General features: G+C 40.8%; 1 protein-coding gene and 1 pseudogene across 2 annotated transcripts; one reads left to right on the forward strand and one right to left on the reverse strand.

Annotated features, from left to right (window-relative positions):
• Positions 1-8,641: 8,641 nt before the first annotated feature.
• Positions 8,642-13,812, reverse strand: LOC104427874 (annotated as a pseudogene).
• A 4,210-nt stretch (positions 13,813-18,022) lies between these two features.
• On the forward strand, positions 18,023-19,259 carry LOC104426441 (light-harvesting complex-like protein OHP1, chloroplastic). Of its 2 annotated transcripts, none has more exons than XM_039304323.1 (3): positions 18,023-18,262; positions 18,337-18,459; positions 18,913-19,259. In XM_039304323.1, the coding sequence occupies exons 1-3, from the start codon at positions 18,089-18,091 to the stop codon at positions 18,955-18,957; spliced, it is 342 nt and encodes a 113-aa protein (XP_039160257.1). In that variant the 5' UTR covers positions 18,023-18,088; the 3' UTR covers positions 18,958-19,259. The 2 variants fall into 2 exon arrangements, with proteins under 2 accessions (XP_039160257.1, XP_039160256.1); XM_039304322.1 differs by having other exon boundaries at positions 18,025-18,262; positions 18,889-19,259.
• The last annotated feature ends 2,455 nt before the right edge of the window (positions 19,260-21,714 follow it).

A 21,714-nucleotide genomic window follows, 5' to 3' on the forward strand; every position in this document is an offset into this window, starting at 1 on the left:
AAGCTTCTGGTCAAGGATTGAGGTCACATTCTGATGAAGCCCATGCATTGCTAATGATCGATTTACTGATCTTTCTCTTGAAGCCAGAAAGCTTCAAAGAAGAAAGTTTTCTGCCTTTTAGAAGAGTTCGGTTCAGTGAGTAAGAGCAGAGGACTATGATCGGAGGCTAAAGCAGGGAAAGCAAAGACTTCTGCCCCCGGGTAAGCTAACCTCCATTCAATTGTGCACATGGCCCTGTCTAGCCTTTCTTTAATAGCTTCATCACCATCTCTTTTGTTCACCCATGTGTAAAAGCAACCCTTACTTTCAATGTCCATAAACATGCAATCATTCACAAACTCTCGAAAGGAATTTAATCTATATGACTCCATAATCTTTTTGCCCTGCTTTTCCCAGTGATAAATAATGTCATTATAATCACCTATACACACCCATGGAAAGGAACTTGAAGTTCGAATCTATCTGATATCTGCCCAGACTTGCTGTCTATGATGGTATATCGAAGGTGCATGAAGAGGTAAGTCTCATAGTTTTAGCTTGTTTAATTCTCGGTACAAATTGTGTCGATGAAGTGGCAAGTAGAATGCTCAACGTTAAAGTCACCTCTGGTCATTCCAAAAGATTACCAAACCTCCAGCCAAACCCATAGGATTTACAACAAAAGAACTTGAAAACTTCAGCTTTCTCTTGAGATTCTGGATCATCATTTCTTGATTTTTCGTTTCCATCAAAAAAACGATATTAGGCCTTTCGCTGGCCACAAGGGCCCTTAATGCTTGAATTTTCAGGGGATTGCCTAGCCCCTGACAATTCCAACTTATGATCCTCATTTGTCATGTGGTGGCTTTTAGGCAAGCCACCTCGGCCCATGTTCCAACCCCCGGTGGAAAAGATAGGGGTATCTAGGAGAGTTGAGTCATCGAGAATTGCATTTGCATTAGAAGAAGTCCCATAAGGATTATATCTTTTGGTTTTTTTTTTCAGTGGACTAGATTTGGAGATTGACCTAGGAGTCTTGATTTTCTTGCAGATGGAGGAATCCTCTGCCGCACCGTGTGGTAACATGTTTGGTTGAACATAGGAGATTTGTTTTAGGTCGGCGGGAGGAGAAGGCTGCGGCATAGTTGATGATTGTTCGCTTTATTTGCCCCTTTGTTCTTGAATCTTTTGCTTATGAAGGCGAGGAGATGGAAGGAGTAAAGGAGCTATCTGCGAGTTGAGTTTACAGTACTATTTCTTCAACATCTTCTTGATTCGGATATTGCTTATAAAACGCAGACCAGAATGGACTATGTTGATTGACCTCTGCCCTCAACCATTTACCATAAGACAAGTTATCAGTTCCTTCGATTTTTGTTGCATCATAAGGGATGTCATTGCAATACATGGCATAATGGCCAAGGATACCACATGAATAACAATAATGTGATAGACGTTCATATCTAAAGTCGAGCCATATGTGTTTCCCGTCCACCACCCCGATAAGTTTACCCAGTTGCGAGAGGTTCTTTTAGATTGAGTTCAACTTTAACCCCACTAGCGATCTAACTGAAGAACTATCATTGCCTTCAATTCTCACCTCCTGAATCGTGCCAAGTTGTCGGACAGCTTTTGTAATCATATTTTCAATGCATCGTTCTAGAGGAAGACCATAAATTTGCACCCAAAACACACAAGTTGTAAAGTCATAGCAGTGCAAAGGGGTATTGGGCAACCAGGGTTTTAGAATAATCAGGTGATGTCCAAACAACCAATGGCCATTGTCTAGGATGCGTTGGTTTTCCCCTTCAATATTGAATTTAAAGATATAGAATCCTTCTTCGCGTTGAGAGATTTCAACATAGTCATTGCGCCAGACTCTTCTTAAGGTACTCTGAAAAGCTGGAAAGTTGATAGTAGGATTGGACAAAATTTTACCGATTAATGTGAGTTTGCATTCTTGCAGTTTCTCTGGCGGTACTTCGTCTTCCCAGATGTCCACGCCTTGTTCAGGCCAGAGTCGTCCAAGTCGTTGGTAGAGAGCAGCAACCGAGCATCATCTTGGTGAGGAGAGTCGGCGATGGAAATTATAGAGGGAAGATGAGTTGTGGCGACATGCAAACACCGAGAAAGAAAGCACTAGATGCGATGATAGTAAAAAATTAAAATTGAGCTGAAATGCGCTTTGGATGATGAGATGGGAAGCAGAGAGTTCATGCATGCAAGGATTACAAACAGAAAGGTGAAGATAGAGCTTGGGAGGATGGAAAGATAGATATGGCTAGAGAAATTCATAGTGAATGGGCTATAATTGCATGGAGAACATGAGGAAAGAGACGGATGGAAGAAAGGCCACCAATGCGAAGCAGAACATGGATCTTGTAGTTGAAATTAGAGTAGAGAGAGTTGCGATGGGGTGGAATGCAGTGTAAGTAGGGGGAAATTGCCATTACGAAGACAAAGGTGGAGAATCGGTGAATTTAGGGTTGAAAGAAGATGTAACAGACTACCATGGCGGTAGAAATAGACTCGACAAAACGAGAGACTTGGTCAAGCACTTTGGTCAGCCTCAGATTGAGGTGGTGAGGTGCGACATTGAAGTAGGAGGCAAGGAGGATCCATTGTCGAGGCCAGAGGGAGACGATGAAAACCGAGACAAGAAAAATACGAAAACAGAATGATGGAAATGGCTTACTTAGATCAGACCTGAGTGAGGGGAAGAGACGCGACGGAGGTGGACGATGGAGGTAGGCGGCCGCGGCATGACAACAAGTGTTGCGGCCACTTGCAAAGGCCAAGATCAGTGGTGGTGCATCTCGGTGCATCTCTGTTCATGCACAGAGGATACAGAAGTTGTGACCCAACTGATTCAACCTAATTTTTTAAAATGGACCCATTTTCGACCCCATCTAATTCAACTTCAACTTTTTGAACTCACTTTCACCCAGCCCTCTAAATATTTACAATCCATATACAACCCAGTCATAAGAAACATGAGTTAGAAAATATTTCGACCCCTCTAGCTACCACAAACTTACAAAATTTTATGTAATAGAATGGATCCCTTATGGTGATGCTAAGAAGGCCAATTATGGTCGCCCTCCCCACCCTTAAAAACAAAGTCCGCAGCTTTAAAGTTTGTTTAAATAAGTATATGGAGTGCTTTATATCATAATTGCATTATTTTTTACATCTCTGTGATTGATTTCAATCTCAAAGGGAAAAGTGCCAAAAAAGTCCTAAACCTTTTGTCATTATGCCGATTTAGTCTTAAACCTTTTTTTGGTGCAGTTTTAGTCCTAAACATTTTTAAGTTGTGCCAATTCAGTCATTTCCGGCCAATTTTGGCCGGATTTTCTTGACAGGCCCGCAAGCAGTGCCGGTCGATTGGCGGCATGGGCAATTTTTAATAATATTTTAATATTTTAATATTTAATATTTTTTTATTTTTTTTACGCTCTTCTTTCTCAGGCTGGTCGTCGAACCTCGGCGATTGGCCAAAGGTGACGGCCGGCGAGGTCGAGGTCAACCTTCGACTGGCCGGCCACCTCGCCGGTGGCTGCGGGCGGCCTCACGCGGGGGTCGCGACCCAATCTCGCCGCCCCTCGAAATGTATCCAAGGAGGGAAAAGGTCAGGTTTAGGGGTACTTGATCTCAAGATCGCGAGCTCTCCCAAGCTCATACCCATGCATGACAAGCGCAGATTTATTTCTATGATCTAGGTATTTAACAACCTAAAAAGAAATATACGAGGAGTCGCCACTAGCCTCATTTTTGGGGTGGCTAGAAACCCAATCAAGGATCGGGAGTATTCCTCGATTCCTACGCAAACAGATATCTAGGTTCGGGGACTTGGGTTACGCTAATATTGCTATTAGTGTCATTTCGGTACCTAAACAGTATGTTGTGTTTTTTCCTAACATGTCCATGCATTTCTTTTTATATTTTCAGGATCGTCAATTCTATACTAAATAATCATGCGTGGTAAATTACTTTCATTCTATTCTATTTCTAAAAAAATAGAAAGGAAAACAACCAATGAAATTGAAATTGCAAAACATTAAGTAAGCAATCAAGGAAAAACAAGAAATCTATCGGGCGGTCTAAAAAATATAAAAGAGAAAACAATTAAAAAGAAAAGAAAGCAAACCCGCAACTCGTCGGGTTTTATACAACGAATGGAACCTGAGACATATGTCGGGAAAATGAGCATTACATGATAACGGTCGGAGTGGACATCGACCTCCACCATCTTCACGCAAAGGTCCATCTCCAGGGTCCTAATCTAAACCTAATCTAAGAAACAATGATCCCCTGTCTCATCTTATGTGACTAAGACAACGCATAGAAATCATTACTATAACGAATAGACATAGGCATCGGTCATGAACATGAATCCAGCAAATTCAAGTCACAAATAGGACAAAATACAATGCATGTTTAAAGGTTCGTAAGACCACCTAGACAATGTACAAAAATGTGAAACTTGCAGATGACATAAGGTTGAATGCGAAAAAGGTTTGGGTAAACATTTAACCCTAAATCAGAATGCAAAGAAGTCACACAAGTCATTAACATTACAAAGTGACTTGGAACTAAGAAGCAAAATGCATAACAATTTAAATTGCTACATGTCGTCATGAATCCTAAGGTTACTTGACCTTAAAAATTCTGAAATTTTAGCATAGGATGGATATGGACATTATGAACAGCTTTCATTGAGAATTTATCCTCAAGATCATTATGTATAAGATCACACAAAATTGGTAGACAGTCAGATTCATAGAGACAAGACAGCACTGCAGGTCAAGACAAATTCAGACTTCAAAACTTGATCTAAAAAAAAGAAAAGCAGGGCAAATGATGGGCAAATTGGACAAACTAGGCATCGTTAGAAAGCTTAAGGTGTCCTTTACGAATTCCTATTAGGTGACAATTGCAATTTAAGTCTTTTTCTAGCTCAAGCAAAGCCATTTGTATAAATGGTCAGATCAGATCATAACAAGCAGAACACATCAGCAGATTAGTGCTCTTTGCAAGAAGCATCAGGCAGGGCAAATGATGGCCGATTCAGGCATGCAATATGTCATTTTAAAGCTTGAGATGCCTAGTACAATTATCTAGAAGACATTATTAAGTCCTAATAACATCATCTACCAGTTCATATCAAGTGATTTACACAGAAGGTCATCTGAAACAGAGAGACAAACATTTGGCAGATTCTGGACCAGACTTTGGACAGACAAAAAATCATATTAAATGAAGTCAGATTATGGCATTCTATAGCTCATTGGAAAGATAATCGAACCATCTTCAACCTATATGAAGACTTCGAACACAGAAAACCACAACAACCAGCTCATATCAAGTCATTTGCACAGAAGGTCAGATCAGCGAAAGAAACAGAATATCAGAGCAGAACAACTTTTCAACCAAAAAAAAATTACTGCAGAACCAAATGACGTCCTCTCAGGGCATGTGAACTATCAAATCGAAGCTTGAGAAGTCTATTTTCTATGTCTAAAAGGGCTCAAGACCAGAAAGCCTCATCTATCACCTCATTTAAGCCAAAACAGAAAGTCTATCACAAAGACACGAAATTGCAGATTAATAGAAATCAAACTCAATCAACCTCAAGTTCATGATCATTGATCATCAAATTAAGGCGCTTATCAATGTGTACACACATACATCATTTGCGCCATTCCTCTCATAATAGAACATGTAATTCATATTCACTCTTGGTGGACAAAATCAGAACATGATGAGCATCCAGATCAATTCATTTTACTCAAACTTGGAGAAAAAATGTCGCAATCAATTTCAGTTTTCGTACATGCGATTCTTGATCACCACTTAAGATCAATTATCAAATAATTGTTGTGGAATGAGGCCAATGAAATGGACTAAAGCTGAGAATGAAAATGAGCAGGGACCAAACAAGCAACGCACAAACAGAGACTCGACAGAGCAAAACAATAGATCAATTCAAAGGCCCAATGAGGAGATCAAACAAATACACCTTAGTTTGAACATTAAATCATCAACCAGATGCTAACATGCAAGAACTTTACTTAAATTCGTACCCTAGCTTTATTTAGAAAAATCATCGAACATATGGCGGACACTTTCATCTAATGATCTAGATACAGGAATACGTCAACAGTTCGTCTCCATATCATCACCGAAGGTCAAAGAAAAACATAGCGCACATACTTGGTTGGATATATCATAGTCACGATAAACAAAAGCAGCTAAAGAAAGATCCACAAACAAAATCGTCTTGTCAGAGCATCGTCATTTCAGAATCTAGAGCTCGTCCGGTTCAAATATCAAACCTAGACAAGTTTTTACATTAACAAAACTTCAAGAGAGGACAGAGATCACCGGAAAGAAGAAACAACGTACCAACGCCACTAGAGTCTCTGGCGACAAGGATCAGCTTAGAAGATGCCAAGGACGGGGCTTTGGAATCGGCGGTCAGCTCGACGACGGGGGACTCGATCGCCTCCTCCTTCACAGCGTTGACGACAGGTGCCGCGGCGGCTCTTTTGCCTGGGCTCGAAGTAGTAACCTCGGAGGAGCTACACCGGCGAGGGATACTCAGCGAAGAACGGACGAAGACGGCAGATCTCCGAGGCGCTATGGAAAATCTCCGATCTCGGCGTGAGTCCGAGTCTCACACCTCGAGCTCTTCGACCGGCAGATGCTCTATCTTCATCGAACGAGTGAGTCTCAGATCTTCGGGAAAAAAAGCCGGGGAGCATCCGATCAAGAAATTCTAGCCTAGGGTTTCCGGCGAGGAGGAGGAGAAGGAAGGGAGATCGGAGGAGTTTGATCGAGGAAGAGCCCAGAGAGAGTAGGTTGTTACGGCGAAAAGGCCCGAGTGCGAGTCTGTTCTTCGCGTTTTACCCAGAGCCCCAAAAAAGAAAATTTCGCTAGAGAGAACAGGAGTGAGAGATCGAGCGGAAAAAAGAAGCCCCCTTTTCCTTCTGAATGGCCCCCTCATTTTATATTCTTTTTTTTTTCTTCTTTCTTTGTTTTCTTTTGTTTTCTCTCTTTTTTCTTTCTGTTTTCTTTTTATTTCTATTTTTTTCTTTTCATTTCATTTCCTTTTTTCTTTTTGTTTTCTTTTTTTCTTTTTGTTTTGTTTTCTTTGTTTTCTTTTTGGCTCTTTAATTTTTTTTATTTATATTTTTGCAAACAATGGATGTTAAAAAAAAAGATAAAATTTCGAGTGTCAACAGCGGGCGGCGAGGCTCGCCCTCGTCGGATCTAGCAAGGGTTGAGCCTCACCTATGGCCGGCGAGGGCGAGCCCCGCCGGCTGCCGGATCTGGATCTAGCGAGTGAGGGGTTCGAGGGGGGAGAGAGTCGGAGGGTAGCTGGCGGCCACCCACTGAGCCGCGGCCGTCGGCCCTACGGCCGCGCCTAGTTTCAAGCGCCGAAGCTCCGGTAGGCCTCGGTCCTTTTTATGCCTTGCGTTGGTCGGACTAGGCCGGAGCTCGCGGTCTTCAATGATTCGGTTCAAGATCCGAGGGCGTTCAATCCGGGCGGGACCTAAGAGAGAGAGAGAGTCCTCTCTCGGCCAAGCCGAGGAAACCCCGGCCATGTGAGACCACCACCGCAATGCCGCCGCCCGATGCCGTTCACCGCCGCTCGCCGACTCGCCGCCATATCCGGCGGGCGGGCGCGCTCGCCCTCGCCGCCCAGCCTCGAGGGCCTCGCGCGGGCGGGCGAAGCTTGCCCTCGCCGGATCCGGGCGAGGCCAAGGGCGAGGCTCGACCTCGCCAGATTCGACGAGGGCGAGCCTCGCCCGCCTCGCGCGAGGCCGCCCCGCGACCCGGCGAGGTGGCCGGCGAGGTTGACCTCGACCTCGCCGGCCATCGCCTCTAGCTAGTCGCCGGACCTTGGCGGCGGCCGGGGAGGAAGAAGAGAGAATAAAAAAATAAAAAAATTCAAAAAATAAAAATTCAAAAATTCAAAAATATTAAAATATTATTACAAGTTATCCATGTTAGCCGGCGGCGTCCAATCAGTAAATCCGGCCAAATTGGCCGGAAAGGACTGAATTGATACAACTTAAAAAGATTTAGGACTAAATCGGTACAAAAAAAAAGGTTTATGACTAAATCGGCACAATAACAAAAGGTTTAGGACTTTTTTGGCACTTTTCCCCAATCCCAAAAGTATCAGTAAGAAATACATAAAATGGCACGTGGATTGTTAAGATGTATGATAATAATATGGTATTACAAAATAGATAAACTATCTTATTTCTCAAAAAAGAACTATGAATTTGTCATCTCTCTACCATTTATTTTTTCTCAGATTAATTTTCACTTTTATCATCTCTACATGCAAATTTATGCTTTCCTTTAACACACATAGGCGCGTGCAATTTCGCTCGTTTTTTTTTTTTTCTCTCTTTTTGATCTAACAATTTCACTAGTTATTAAAGAAAAGAAATCAAAGAATTTACTTCTTCCAAATTGTTCCTCAGATGTATTAATTTCTTTAGCTTCCAAATCTCTACCTCAACAGCTTTTGGTAGTAGGCAAGCATGGTAAATAAGACTAATTTGAGTCACTCAAAACACAGACAACAAATTTAATTTTGCCCCAATTCCTATATCTAGGGTTGGATTTGAAGAATATTTTGGATTTAGCTCCATTCTGTAATCCAAGGCAAACGAATGTCTGAATCGATGTCGTTTTGCACTATTTTTGCGACATCCCCTTCTATGTACTGCACTACTTGACGCATTCTTGGTCTCGCTGTTGGCTCTGAATGAGAGCACATCAATCAAAGTTTCAACACTAGCTCCACATCCTTCGCCACAAAGTCTGTCCCTAAATTTGGATCTCTTGCCTCTAGAATGCCACCCTCATCCCAGCAAGAAAACACCCTGTCCACCAATATTACATCCTCCTTCTCCTTAGCCTCAATCGGCCTTCTTCCACAAGCAACTTCGAGCAAAAATGCCCTAAACGCAAAAACGTCCGTTCTGTAGTGGCCCTGGCGGTTCGAGTGTTCTCCAGGCCAAATATCCAAGAGTTCCCACCACATGGGTGGTTTGGGAATCTGTGCCGTGATTGTATATTTTCGCAAGCCCGAAATCTCCTAACCTCCCATTCAGTTCTGAATCTAACAAGATATTGCTAACTTTGATATATCTGTGAATCCCTACTTGTTCCCATCCTTCATGGAGATAGGAGAGGCTATATGCAACACATTTGATCACTCTAAACCTTTGGCCCCAATTGAGGGTCACCTTTGGTTGGTTATAGAGGTAATTGTCTAGACTTCCATTGGGCATGTAGTCATAAACCAACAACAGCTCACCCTTTCGACGGTAGTAACCGAGAAGCTTTACGATGTTCCGATGACGAAGCCGAACAATACCAATGATCTCCGCAATGAACTCCCTCATCCCTTGCCTCGATTCATGAGAAACACTCTTCATTGCGATCTTAGTTTTCGTGGTGGGTAATACCCCTCTATAAACCCTACCAGATCCACCAGCTCCTAATAGCTCCTCATCCCAAACCCCTTTGTGGCAACATAGAGATCTTTGTACTTGAACCTATGCAGACTGTAGTTGTCACGCCCTGAACCCTGGGCACACACACATCCCTCGCAGGTCGACTAAGTTGCAATGTTTCCAAGACGCGTCGCCAACCCAAATGATTTATGCATATGCGGAAGCAAAATAACAATTTCCAAACAACAACCAACATGGGATAGAAAAGTAGGACAGTCAATTTACACAAAACATATTTTATAAAACAAACCAGGTAAGTCCTACAAAGTTAAATATAGCGGTCTGAATCCAAAAAGAGGTACTAAGTCCTCTACACTCTGGACTCTTCAGTCATGGGCTCCAGGTCCTCCACGACACCATCAGGGGTATTGATGTCCATAGGATGCCCTATTTCCCAATCCCCAGTCCCGATGGGAGGCCCTCCCGACCCCCTTGAGGAAAGTTGATGAACCGCACTCTGAATCGATGAGGTACCAACTAAGGTAAGCCTTCTTTGACCCAGACCGTGGACTCAACCAACTCACGGGTTAGGTAAGTCCCGGGTATAGGAAAATAGGAGTGCTGAAAGTCCATCCGTGGGACATAACGTACATGCCGTACCTCCATCTAAGGACCTGTAAAAATTTAAACCACAACGGGGTGAGACAATGTTTCAGCGAGTCTACATCCTAAACCCCAATTAGGAAGATAATTCATCTAGAGGCAGCCTAATCATACACCATACAAAACTTACCTCGCCTCAGCACCTCTCTACACATTAGTACATCTCATATAATATATGCATACAGTAAGTGCACTCAATAATTGGAACACTTCAACTCATATATCAATCAATTACAGGGGTCATGATTATAAGGTCAAATCGTTATGACACGTCCCATTCTGTGCCACACAATTTTTCCTATAATTTAGCACAATTATCTCACTCATTCAAGCATTTCAATTAATTACAACCCAACGGCCATGGCCAACTCAACAGTCGGCAATCATCTGGCATAACCAGGCGTCGTGTCGCTTCATCGAGCATAGCAATGTCTACATCTAGACAACATTCCCGAAGGAGCATCGGCCCAACCTTCACTGCGACCAGCATCTGTTGACAAGGGGCACTCCCAAAAAAGCATCATCCGGCATAAACGCATCGTAACAGATTCCAATAGCGATCACATGCATATCCAATTTCGCCCAAGGACATCGTGCTTTGCACTCAAATACCTCAATTTCAAATAATGTACTTGGCCTATTTTTTTCATATTAAAAACACCCGGTAAAATAATTGTGCGTGGACACACGATCAAATTGAACCATAAAACGCGGTATACTCTCTTTTAAAAATTCCACGATTTTATATACTACTTAAAATATTTTTGGTGTCAAAACCCAACACTCGGTATTTTTCTAATTAAATACCAAAACTTCATATTTTTGAAATAATAATTCAAAAATCATCATTCAGCATCTAATTGCATAAATTAGTAATCAATTTCACAAATCAACTACACCACAATGATTAGTACGAAATTCTGACAACCGGCTATCCTGATATAATTTACGCTAATTAATAAATAATTAAATAAATTGCATTTAATTAAATAAATTACAAAATATTTAAACTAAAACACGTAATTAAATTAACATAAGCTAATCTAGCTAATCTACTTAGACTAATTAAACTAATTAACTAAACTAGCTACATTCTCTAATTAAACTAACTAAGCCACCTAACTAACAACCTAACTAAATCCTTAGCATAACTAACTAATCCTAGCTAACCTAGTTACATGAACTAACTACACTAATCTCTAATTAACCTAACTAATCCTCTCTGAAGTGAAATTAACCCCTAATTAGAGTTTAAGAGGTTAACTCACCGGTTTAGCGAACAAATTGGTTCACGGCGACAACGGCATGACGACAACCAAAACTCGAGCCTACAACGACACCAAGGGAGGTTCGGAAGGGGCTGAAAAAGGCCTAGAAAGCCTCATAGTTTGCTTCCTGGGGCCGGTTTGGTGGAGGGCTGAACCGGTCGGGGCTGAGGCGGTTCGGCTTGGCTAATGGCACGGGGACGGGTAGTGCGATTCGGTGGTGCGAGTAGGGCGAGCGTGGCAGCTTGGGCGGCTAGGCGCCGACGGCGAGGCGGCGATGAGGATTGACAATTTAAGGACGTGGACTGGTCTGGGCGGTTGCTCGGCTCACGGGCTGATGAAAGGGGCGCAGGCTGCTCGGACAAGCGGCGGTGGCTGGTTGTTTCGGCAAGGGGCTGGAGGTGGTGGTTCAACAACAATGGAGGAAGAAGAAGCTGAAGAAGAAGATGATGCAGTGGATCTGCTATGCTAGTCAACCAAGGGGGGAGGAAAGGAGAGGGAGAGAGGGGAACCAAGGGGAGACAATGGCCTTGAAAGTCTTGGCTTGAGCCAATGGGCTTGCAAGCAAAATATCAAGGCACTCAAGTGTTCATCCCTCAAAGTCTTCTACCCTTAGCTATCCAAGCTTCTCCCATAAGCCATTTGCTTCACAAATCTTCACCAAAGGACTTCAATTTGGTGCCCAAAATTCAGCAGCCAGCAGCCCCTACGAATTTTGCACCCATTCATCTCAATTCCTCACCAAACAACTTTAATTTATTGGTCACACATGCCATGGCAGCAGCCTAAAATAATTTCCCTTCAATCTCTCACAAAACAACTCACTTTGGTAGCCAAAATTCCACACCAAAGTGCCCATCCGAATTTCCTTGATTTAATTTGCCTAATTTTTATTTTTCCGCCAAAATTTTGGGCTCACCGAAAATTCTTCAAAGGATGTGACTCTCGGACGCGATTTTAGCGTAACCTAACCTACATGGTAGCTTTTAGAAAATTTATCACGGTTGACCCGTGGTTGATAATTTTCAATCCACATTTGTACATCTCCGACTCATTGGTGATTCTCGGTTGTCGTAAAAATCTCAAGATTTCAATTATTGGCACATGGTATATAATCAATAGAAAAATTAGACTAGTGCTGTTCGATGCGAATTTTGCAATCAGGTGGAATCACCTACCATTTAATCACACCATTCCATCGAATCGACCTATTCCCGATCTCGAATCGATTGTAACAGTGTCGTATTGACCCTTGCTAATTATCACGGTCGAGCAGTCGATTTCTGATTGAATTCTCAAGTCTGTCGCGTTTATATCCCTTAACGACTTCACCCGATAGATCAATTATCTCGTGATCATCTCAGAGAAAAAGGCTATAGGCGAGTCAATGAAAAGTCCATTTCATTTAATCGAAGCAGAGTCGAACATTCAGGATGTCAAAGTAGTCGCGCTCCCAATCCTCGAGAACCTCAACAAATTTCCTATGTTTTCTTATTGCGTTAGCCACAGCAAAGACTAGAATGGATAGAATAAACAAACATATGAAAGGCAGTCCACTAGTGAGAAGGTTGGATTTCTGCTTCTTTTTCCTATGGGGTAATCTGGGAAGTTGAGACAAATCTAGCTTTTGAGCTTGTCCATTTATCCTAAAGTTTCATCCGAGGATGTAATGAGAACATTGATAAGTATAGAGCGAGCCAGTCGAAGACGAGAGCCCAACATACATGGTCTCTATGAATATTGGCGAGAGATTGTAGGACAGAGACAAAAGGGGACTGTTCGGTTTGTCGACTTTGAGAGGAGCTAATGTCACGCTGATTTGTTTCTGCACGCCATCATAATCCACCCAGGCTTGCATTGCTTTACCACTAATCAGACTCAAGTTTCTGAAGCCTTGAATGTTGTTTTCGGTATATCCAGCTAGGAAAGATTTTACAGAAGTCAGCCCATTGACATCTATCCCAACATGGATGTCATTGATATTCATTGTTTTGAACCGTCTCAAATTCTACAGGGAAAATGTGGTTCGTGGCATTGCCAATGTTGGTTTCGTTGAAGAGGCCCAAAAAAAAAAAAAAAGGCCGAGCTCCAGGAATTTCTCTACGAGGAGCTATCACAAAGGTGAACCGATGACTGCCTAGAGCTGGATATTTGGGAATTATAGCGAAGACGAATGTGGTGGAGAATGAGTGGACAGCGCCACTGGATGAGTTCTTGAGCACAATAGCGTCGGGGTAGAAGGCATGACTTACCTTCTGTTTGGTCACGTTGGTTAATCTCAGGAGGCCATTGCCAGTGAGTACAGCTAAACCATCGAGGCTCAGATTTGCAGACTTGAAACCACTGTACGTGAAATCGCCGGTTTCAGGACTCGCTGCTGCATTGGCCAGGAGAGAAACCGCCAGAACAATCACGAGGAACATGGCCAGAGGCTTTGAAGTTACTATAATGATGCAAGAGACTTGCCCAGCATCGAGTTAAAACTCATGCAATTTCAATCATCAGCGCCCCAACTTGTGCACACCTAACGAGCATGCAGCCGGCCTTCAGAATGAATCCTCTGCCGTGGGGTTAACTGATCGGTCCGGGTCGTATTATACCTCTGTCATGTGATTAACTGATTGGTCCGATTTTCATCAGCAATCTTCTGGGACTCGCCTGTTTCTGTACGCCAATTACACATTTTAGATAGCCGCCAAAGTAGACTAAGGCGTCCGTCAACGTTAGTCGATGTTTTGTGGTCTTCCCAAAGCCACAGTTATCGCCGAGTCAGTAACCGATGGCGTACGATGACCGCAATGTCCCCACAAATTTCTTCTGGAAGCTCACGAAGAAGGACCATGTCCCCACAAATTTCAACCGTCTGTTTAATGTCATTATGCTGAGAGGATAAGTACATAAGAATAGTCAAGCCTAGGAATCTTATCTCCGACATTGACCTGGAATTCGGTGCGTCGGGGTACAAGTGCTAGAGATCCTAATCGCAGATTTAGTGCAATATGAAATAGTTAGTGTATCCTAATTTGCTTTTATGTTAGTACAAAGGGATATTTGGATTTAGCTTACGCATATGCACATATGAGTTGTGTTGGAGCAATCCATATTAGAGATTGAGTGTGATGTGAGACATTAATATTGTTCTAATTGGACCCATAATTCATTTATTTAAATATTTAAGTGAAGTTTGATTCAGCTAATGTATTAATGGGTTTGCTTGGGCCTTTGCCTTCCATATAATAAATAAATTCAAATTTGTCTTGGTCTTTACTAATTACAAATTCCAATTTAATAAACACAATTATTGAGGGAAAAGTATAAAAAAAATCCTAAACTTTTTGCATAGGTGCTAATTTAGTTATAAACATTTTATTAGTCCTAATTTAATCTTAAACATTTTTAATTTGGTGTCACTTCATGCCTTCCGACTAATTTTGGCAAAATTTTGTTGATGTGAACACTGGTCGGCTGATGTGGCATGATTGGAGTTGACATTGAAAACTTTTAATAATATTTTAATATTTTTCGAATTATTTTAGTTCATTTTATTTTTCTTTTATGTTTTCTTTTTTCTTCTCCTCCCCTTTACTCCATCCAACCGGTCGCCGGACCTCGACAATTGGCTAGAAGCAATGGCTGGTGAGGTTGAGGTCGACCTCACTAGAGGCTGCAGGTCACAGTTACAAGGGCTTGAGCCTTGGCCAGTGGCCAAGCGAGACTTGACCTTATCGGATCTAATGAGGTTGGGCCTCACCCATGGCCCACGAGGCTTGACCTTTGCCAAATTCGGTGAAGGCGAGCCTTGTCGCCCAGTCTGCAAGGCCGCCCTTGCCGCACGACCTTTGGCAAGACTCGCCAAAGGTTGGTGAGGTTGATCTCGACCTCATTGGCCATTGTCTCTAGTCGGTCGTTGAGGTCCAGCGACTAACTGGAGTAAGGGGAAAGAGAACAAAAAAAGAAAAGAAAAAAGGAAATGAAAAATAAAATAAAATAAAATAAAATAAAATAAAAATTTCGAAAATATTAAAATATTATTAAAAATTATCTACATCGCGCCTTGAGCCTTGCCACGTTAGCTGACCGTTGTTTACATCAGCAAAATTCGGCTAAAATTAACTGAAAATACCAAATTGGTACCAAATCAAAAGATTTAAGACTAAATTGGCACCAAATTATAAGTTTTATGATTAAATTGGCACAGATATAAAAGGTTTAAGACTTTTTTTTTTTTACATTTGTCCCCAATTATTGAGCAAAGCCTTTTTAACGGAATATGTTATCATCACATTAGTACCAAAAGGTGAAAAACCAAGGCAAATTCCACAGTTGTGATGGGTTTGTATAGTCATAGGTGAACTGAGTTATTATGGCTCAAATCAAACATCATAGCAAGTATCTTGACATCAGACCCAAAAATTAGGCTCAAATGTAAAGAAGAGGATGGCCCAAACTAGACCATGTCAATACACTTGACTGACAAGATCAATCGTTGGAACATGTAATGAGTTTATCGATGCTAAATTTTCAATTGATAGAATTCAAGTGAGGTATGAAACAATGGTGACAATTGCTTGACTCAAAGCATGCACAAAAGTTACAGATTGTGTCAAGGAGTATCCATCGATCTAGGATAGACCGTCACTAAGGAATTGAAAGTAGTTACAAATGATCTCTATGCCCAGATTATTATAAATTTCTATGGAGAAATACCATAAGGCAAAACTGGATCATCCATATAAAGACATAAGAAGAATAAATGATAGATCGCACATTATAAAACTAATAATCATTAGCAAACTAAACATCTTTGAAGATGGAACCTTTTGACTTTGAAAATACGATGATGAGTATATAATTTATAGCGGATCGAAGTAGATTAGGTTCCGCTCGAGTTTGAGTTTGAATTTCAAATTACATTAGGTTTCTCGATTTCAATATTTATCTTTGTCTATAAAAGCATTTTTGGTCGTATTTGGTCAGCTTTTTTACTTTCTTTACGCATTTCAGTCATCTTCATTAGCTGTTCATGTTCAGTTTCAATCATGGAGAATGCACGGCCTTCAAGAATGTAAGCCCTATGTTCCGATTCAATAAAGTTTCATGAACTTTCCTCGTTAATTTCAATCTATTATTTGTACATAATTAGTAATTCGAAATTTGCAATGTCCTTGAGACTTCAAAGCACATCATAATTCATTCGCTTAATTGATCATTAATCACCCTCCATTGAAATTTATTTACTATTCGAAATCATTGAGTATTTGGTCACCTCAATTTTGAAAAAAAAATCACGTGACAGAGTGCGACCCTTATAATAACCCTAAAAAGCGTACGGTGTCGGTCGCCCTCCCCACCCTTGTCATCCATAACGAAAAACAAATCCTGTAGCTTTAGAGTTTCTTCTAATAAGCATATGGACTTCTTCATATTCAAATTATTTTGGACATCTCTATGATTAATGTTCAATCTCAAACATAATACTTTAAAATAGATTGAATGCATGTGGATGGTTAAGGCGTATTATCATTATATCGTCCAACAAAATATATACAATATAAATTAATTAGTAAAGATGATTATCAAGTGAATTCGTATATATCTTCTTTTCCAAAATTGAATTTAAGTTTGTCATATCTCTACCATTTAAATATCTTTCCCAAATTCATTTTCATATTCATCACTTTATACACAAATTTAATTCGTTTTCTTTTTTCCTTTGAACCACACATGTGTGCAATATTTGCTAATTTTTAGAAAAAAAAGAATTTACTTCTCCCAATAGTTCGTCAGATATATAACGAAATGAAATTTCGAGGTACTTGAACAAAAGCTCTAAGCAACGGTCAGTGGTTAAAATTTATGTATTTATATAATAATAGGCTAATCAACTGCCACTTAGAATTTTTAACCTCTATTCTATGGCCTTGTATTTTTCTTTTCTTTTTTATAAACACTTCCTCCTTTTGCCCAGTAATTTTGTGGTCCACAAATCTGGGCCAAGATTGATGACATCTCAGTTGCATCTCCTTATCCACGTCGGGACCCCCAATCACATGTCATCCATTGGCGAATCGACGGCTCACGAGCTTCCACGTCAGACATTTATTTTAGTCCAGAATCATCCAGTGACTAATATGACCATGCCACGACTTTTTTTAAACAATGCATCAAGAAAATCAATCAATTTTAATGTTGCGCTACTTGGAATAATTTCTTAATATGATCCTCAAGCTGATAATTTAGGCAATCATGTTCTTGATTAGACTTTTCTAATCCACTCCATATTCCAACTTTGCCAAATTGAAGCCAGTGATGCGGACAGACATTTGATGTGAAAGTAATCAATAGTGCTAGAAACGGAAAAGCCCTTTTACAACGGTTGTATATGCAATTTGATTGGCGCAAATTGGATTGCCTCGGATGACACCAACTTTTTTGTTTCACATACCAAAGATTTTGACGGGGATCGACAAACACATCAAGGTTGATTTGCCAGAATCGACGACTAAAAGAGTTAATTAGGAAACATTTCAAGCATATGGGTATTCAATTGCGAAAACTATGAATATGAGGGCCAGATTGAAGAATCAGTGTACATTCAGGGACTGATCGTCCACATTTTCTAATAGATAGGGGGAATGTGGGAGAAAACAAGCAGCCGACAAGCCAGAAATTTCTGGAGGACCGGATAGAGAGAGAGAGATGGCTGCTTCTTTTACCATCCACTCATCTCCTTCTCTTGTTCCCACGACCAGAGCTTCGACGATCTTCCATGGAGGCCGCCACAGTTACCAGTTCCTCATCCTCCACAGTCCCAACCAAGCCTCCAGAAAACCCCTCTCTCTCAGGGTCCGAGCTGCCAAGCTTCCCTCTGGGGTACCATCATCTCTCTCTCTCTCTCTCTCTCTCTCTCTAGAATTTCAGCTCATTTTAGATTGCTGGAAGCGCAGGTGGAAGTGCCGAAAGTAGAGCCCAAGTTCCAGGCTCCATTTCTCGGATTCACAAGAACTGCCGAGGTTTGGAACTCCAGAGCTTGCATGATTGGCCTCATCGGGACATTCATTGTCGAACTGGTCAGCCTCTTTTCTTTTAGCATAATTTCTTGCTCCTTTTTGTTCAAGGACGCTCTGGCGTTGTGGTTGTTAAATTTAGTAATGCTAGATACAAAGGAGATAGCATATTAAATTGATTTATAAAATCCGATTTTGTTAACAGTGCTCTTAAGACATTTTAAGAATGTTTAATTAGGAAGATTTCAATTTTCATGATAGTGGTTATTCATAATATGAGTTGGCAAGTCTTTTGAGAGCACTCTCGTCAAATAATCCCACAAATTATAAATCAAATTTAAGTTAATGGAGCCAACCAAACACCGGACAAGGTTCCGTGGTATTACTTTGGGTGTCAATTAATATTCGGTCGTAATCTCTATGGCATTATTCTAGTAAAACCCGGCATCATTTTTTGCACACCTTGATGATCGTTGTCTTGATTTTGGTCAGATAATAAACAAAGGGATTCTTCAGGTGATTGGAGTGGAGGTGGGCAAGGGCCTCGATCTTCCTCTTTGAGAAATTTCAGCTCCCCTCGTCGTATTGGAAATCTCTTTCTCTAGAGAAGTAAATACAATGACTTCAAGTTGGTGACAACTCTCTTGGCTCTACTCTTGCTGCGTAGAGAGTAACCCTGTGCTGCTTCACTGGATTTTCTTGTTGAATAGCTTGCACAATCGATTCCATAGGGTTTTTAATTTGCTTGCAAATGACACTATCACCTTCCTCTTTTGACCATCAATAAGATAATACAGGAACAACTTGAGAAGAGTATGAATTTAATCCTTCTGAATGAATAGCCAATTTGTTCGTCTTTGAAACAGAGGTTGCTGCGGATGTTTTAGAATTGATTTTTACTGATCACTGCAAGGTTTCGCTTGTTGAACACCCGATCATATTGACATCACAACAAAAGAAGCATTAGACTTCAAACCTAGAGTAAACTGAAATTGACATTCCTTGCCTATAGCAAACGAGGGCTTAAAAAGCTGCAAGTTGTATGCACAAATTGCACATAAGCAGTAGAACTAAAAGGGACTAAATATGGAACATGACAATGCTTCATAGACACAGGGCAGCTAAGCCCCCTGGTGTTCACAATCAGCTCGTCAGAAAAAGGTAGAAATCACTCCGAACAGACAAGATTTACAAACTGTAGCAAGATTTTAACTGTTTCAATCAGTTTCCAAACCCAATGCAGTATGACAAACTTAGTCATACTACTTCACTCTATTTGAAAAAGTTACATGGGATCAATAAGTTGAAAATCACTGTTCCTAGGCTGAGATGCCTCATGATACGACGTTACATTACTAAGGAGCTCAAACTTCTACCGAGTAACAAGAACATAACTTACAGAACCCTGCGAATCCGAGAATCTACAATTGGCACTTGGGAAGAGGACTGGGAACAATCAAGCGCCTCAAATAGACTCTGCCCAGCTCTTCAATCTCTCTCCCTCGCCCTTTCTATTTCCTGAATGCATAGGCTCTCTGCATGCACACCTACATTAAGGCATGTAGCTTGTCAATGGACAAAGCCTATTTAGAACTGTATGCCAGCATATCCACAAAAGGTCCTATTGCATGTGTGACAAGCAGGATACAAAGTATCTCTAGAGGAATGACAGATATGTTCTAACAAACCATGAGACAAATGCAAAGGAGGACTGCTATAGCAAGAGAAACATGTGGCCCTTCTCGTTTTCCTCCATGAAAATCTGACTAGATCTTTTTGTTGGAAGCTATCCTCGTAATTCCGGCAAATAATTTTATAATAACCATCTAGGAAAACTAGAGACATTATATGACATGACAAAAATACATAATACTTAAAAAGCTAGTTCTTTCGGCCACACTATATATGTAAGATAGCAACCCCTTACAGAGGTATGACCTAATAATCCTGACCGCTTTCTTTTCTCCCTGATTTCAAATATACTTAACCTAATGATCCACTGATCCTACAGAGGGCAAACCCAGGACTTTCTCTTGATACGACTACCGGAGGAGGTCGTCATCATCGAAGCCTGACCGAAAAAATCATGCATAACAATGGGAGCCGCCTATTGGAACTAATGTGACTAACAAAAATGAGCTATAAATTGATGGTCAGCCTAGCATGGCCAGGAAGCACGTAGGCTTCTTCAAGTAAACTGTAGAGGTCTGACAAGTCTCGTGAAATCCAATGAGTTTTAGATTCTTACAGTGAACGAACGTTTAATACCTCTGGAGTTTTTCTATTTTATTAGTAACTTACTTCAAGTAATCATACCAGATAACAAAGGTGTGGTTCACCTAGATTGTTGCAAAAAGATCCATTTCCCATTACTAAGTCAAAATTGGTGAGGACTTCTCTTAAGCGAGAAATTATTAAGTGTTAAATTATATTTCGATTTTAAGTCCCATTTACGAAACCTGACGTAGAAGGATGATAAAAATAAGGGCTGTTAATTTGGCTTTATCCAATTTATTTGATATGATGGTAATTTCGTAAATATCTAAGTTATACCAAGACTCACAACTTCATAACTCAAACTCCATGGAAGAAACCAGAGACACTGGTCCTTGCACAATGCGCTTCCCAATCCCCATGTCTCGATAGCAAGATGTCCTAGAGTTCCCACCACATGGGGGTTTGTGGACGGTGTCGTGATTGTGTAATCCTAAAATCACATAACTTTCCATTATGTTTTGAATCTAGCAAGATATTACCAACTTTGACATCCCTTTAGTAAAAAATAGTAAAGCGAAAGAGAAATTTACAAAATTTTATATTTCGATGTATATAGTAAATAGTACATCAACTTATCTATAGGTTTTATGATATGACTATCTAATATAACGTATCAATCAAGATATATACACAATCAAAGGGAGACATAGATGTAATCCTGATAGATACAAAGAATCAACAAATTTTATCAAAGTATCTCTAACCTTGAAAATTCCTCTAGAAAAATCCCTAATTATCTTTAAATTCAATATGACTAAGTCTGCTTGACTTTGAAATCAAGTGAAACAATGTCCGATCGAGACTTGGCAAACGAAGTTGTGTTCGTCGACTGTTCTTGTGGCGAAACTTTCAAATCTAGTTGGTCTTTGGGTAGCAAGTCTGGTGGTGGTGTTGGCTTTTTAAAACAACAAGCAAAAGTTTGAGAATCGGAGGGGAAACAGCAAGCAGTCGATGCGGCTGGCTTCAGACAGAGTAACTAAGCAACGTAGCATATGCGATTGACATGGGAAAATAGTTACTGAGCTACGCAGCCTTTGCAGC

This window comes from Eucalyptus grandis, chromosome 11 (assembly GCF_016545825.1).
Source record: "Eucalyptus grandis isolate ANBG69807.140 chromosome 11, ASM1654582v1, whole genome shotgun sequence".
Classification (NCBI taxonomy): domain Eukaryota; kingdom Viridiplantae; phylum Streptophyta; class Magnoliopsida; order Myrtales; family Myrtaceae; genus Eucalyptus; species Eucalyptus grandis.

Excerpts from the sequence above, each read along its gene's own strand:
- LOC104426441 (XM_039304322.1), top strand. The coding sequence starts at position 18,089 with ATGGCTGCTTCTTTTACCATCCACTCATCTCCTTCTCTTGTTCCCACG. Across the intron at positions 18,263-18,336 it reads CTGCCAAGCTTCCCTCTGGG|GTGGAAGTGCCGAAAGTAGA; the intron begins GTACCATCATCT and ends CTGGAAGCGCAG. Across the intron at positions 18,460-18,888 it reads GGACATTCATTGTCGAACTG|ATAATAAACAAAGGGATTCT; the intron begins GTCAGCCTCTTT and ends GATTTTGGTCAG.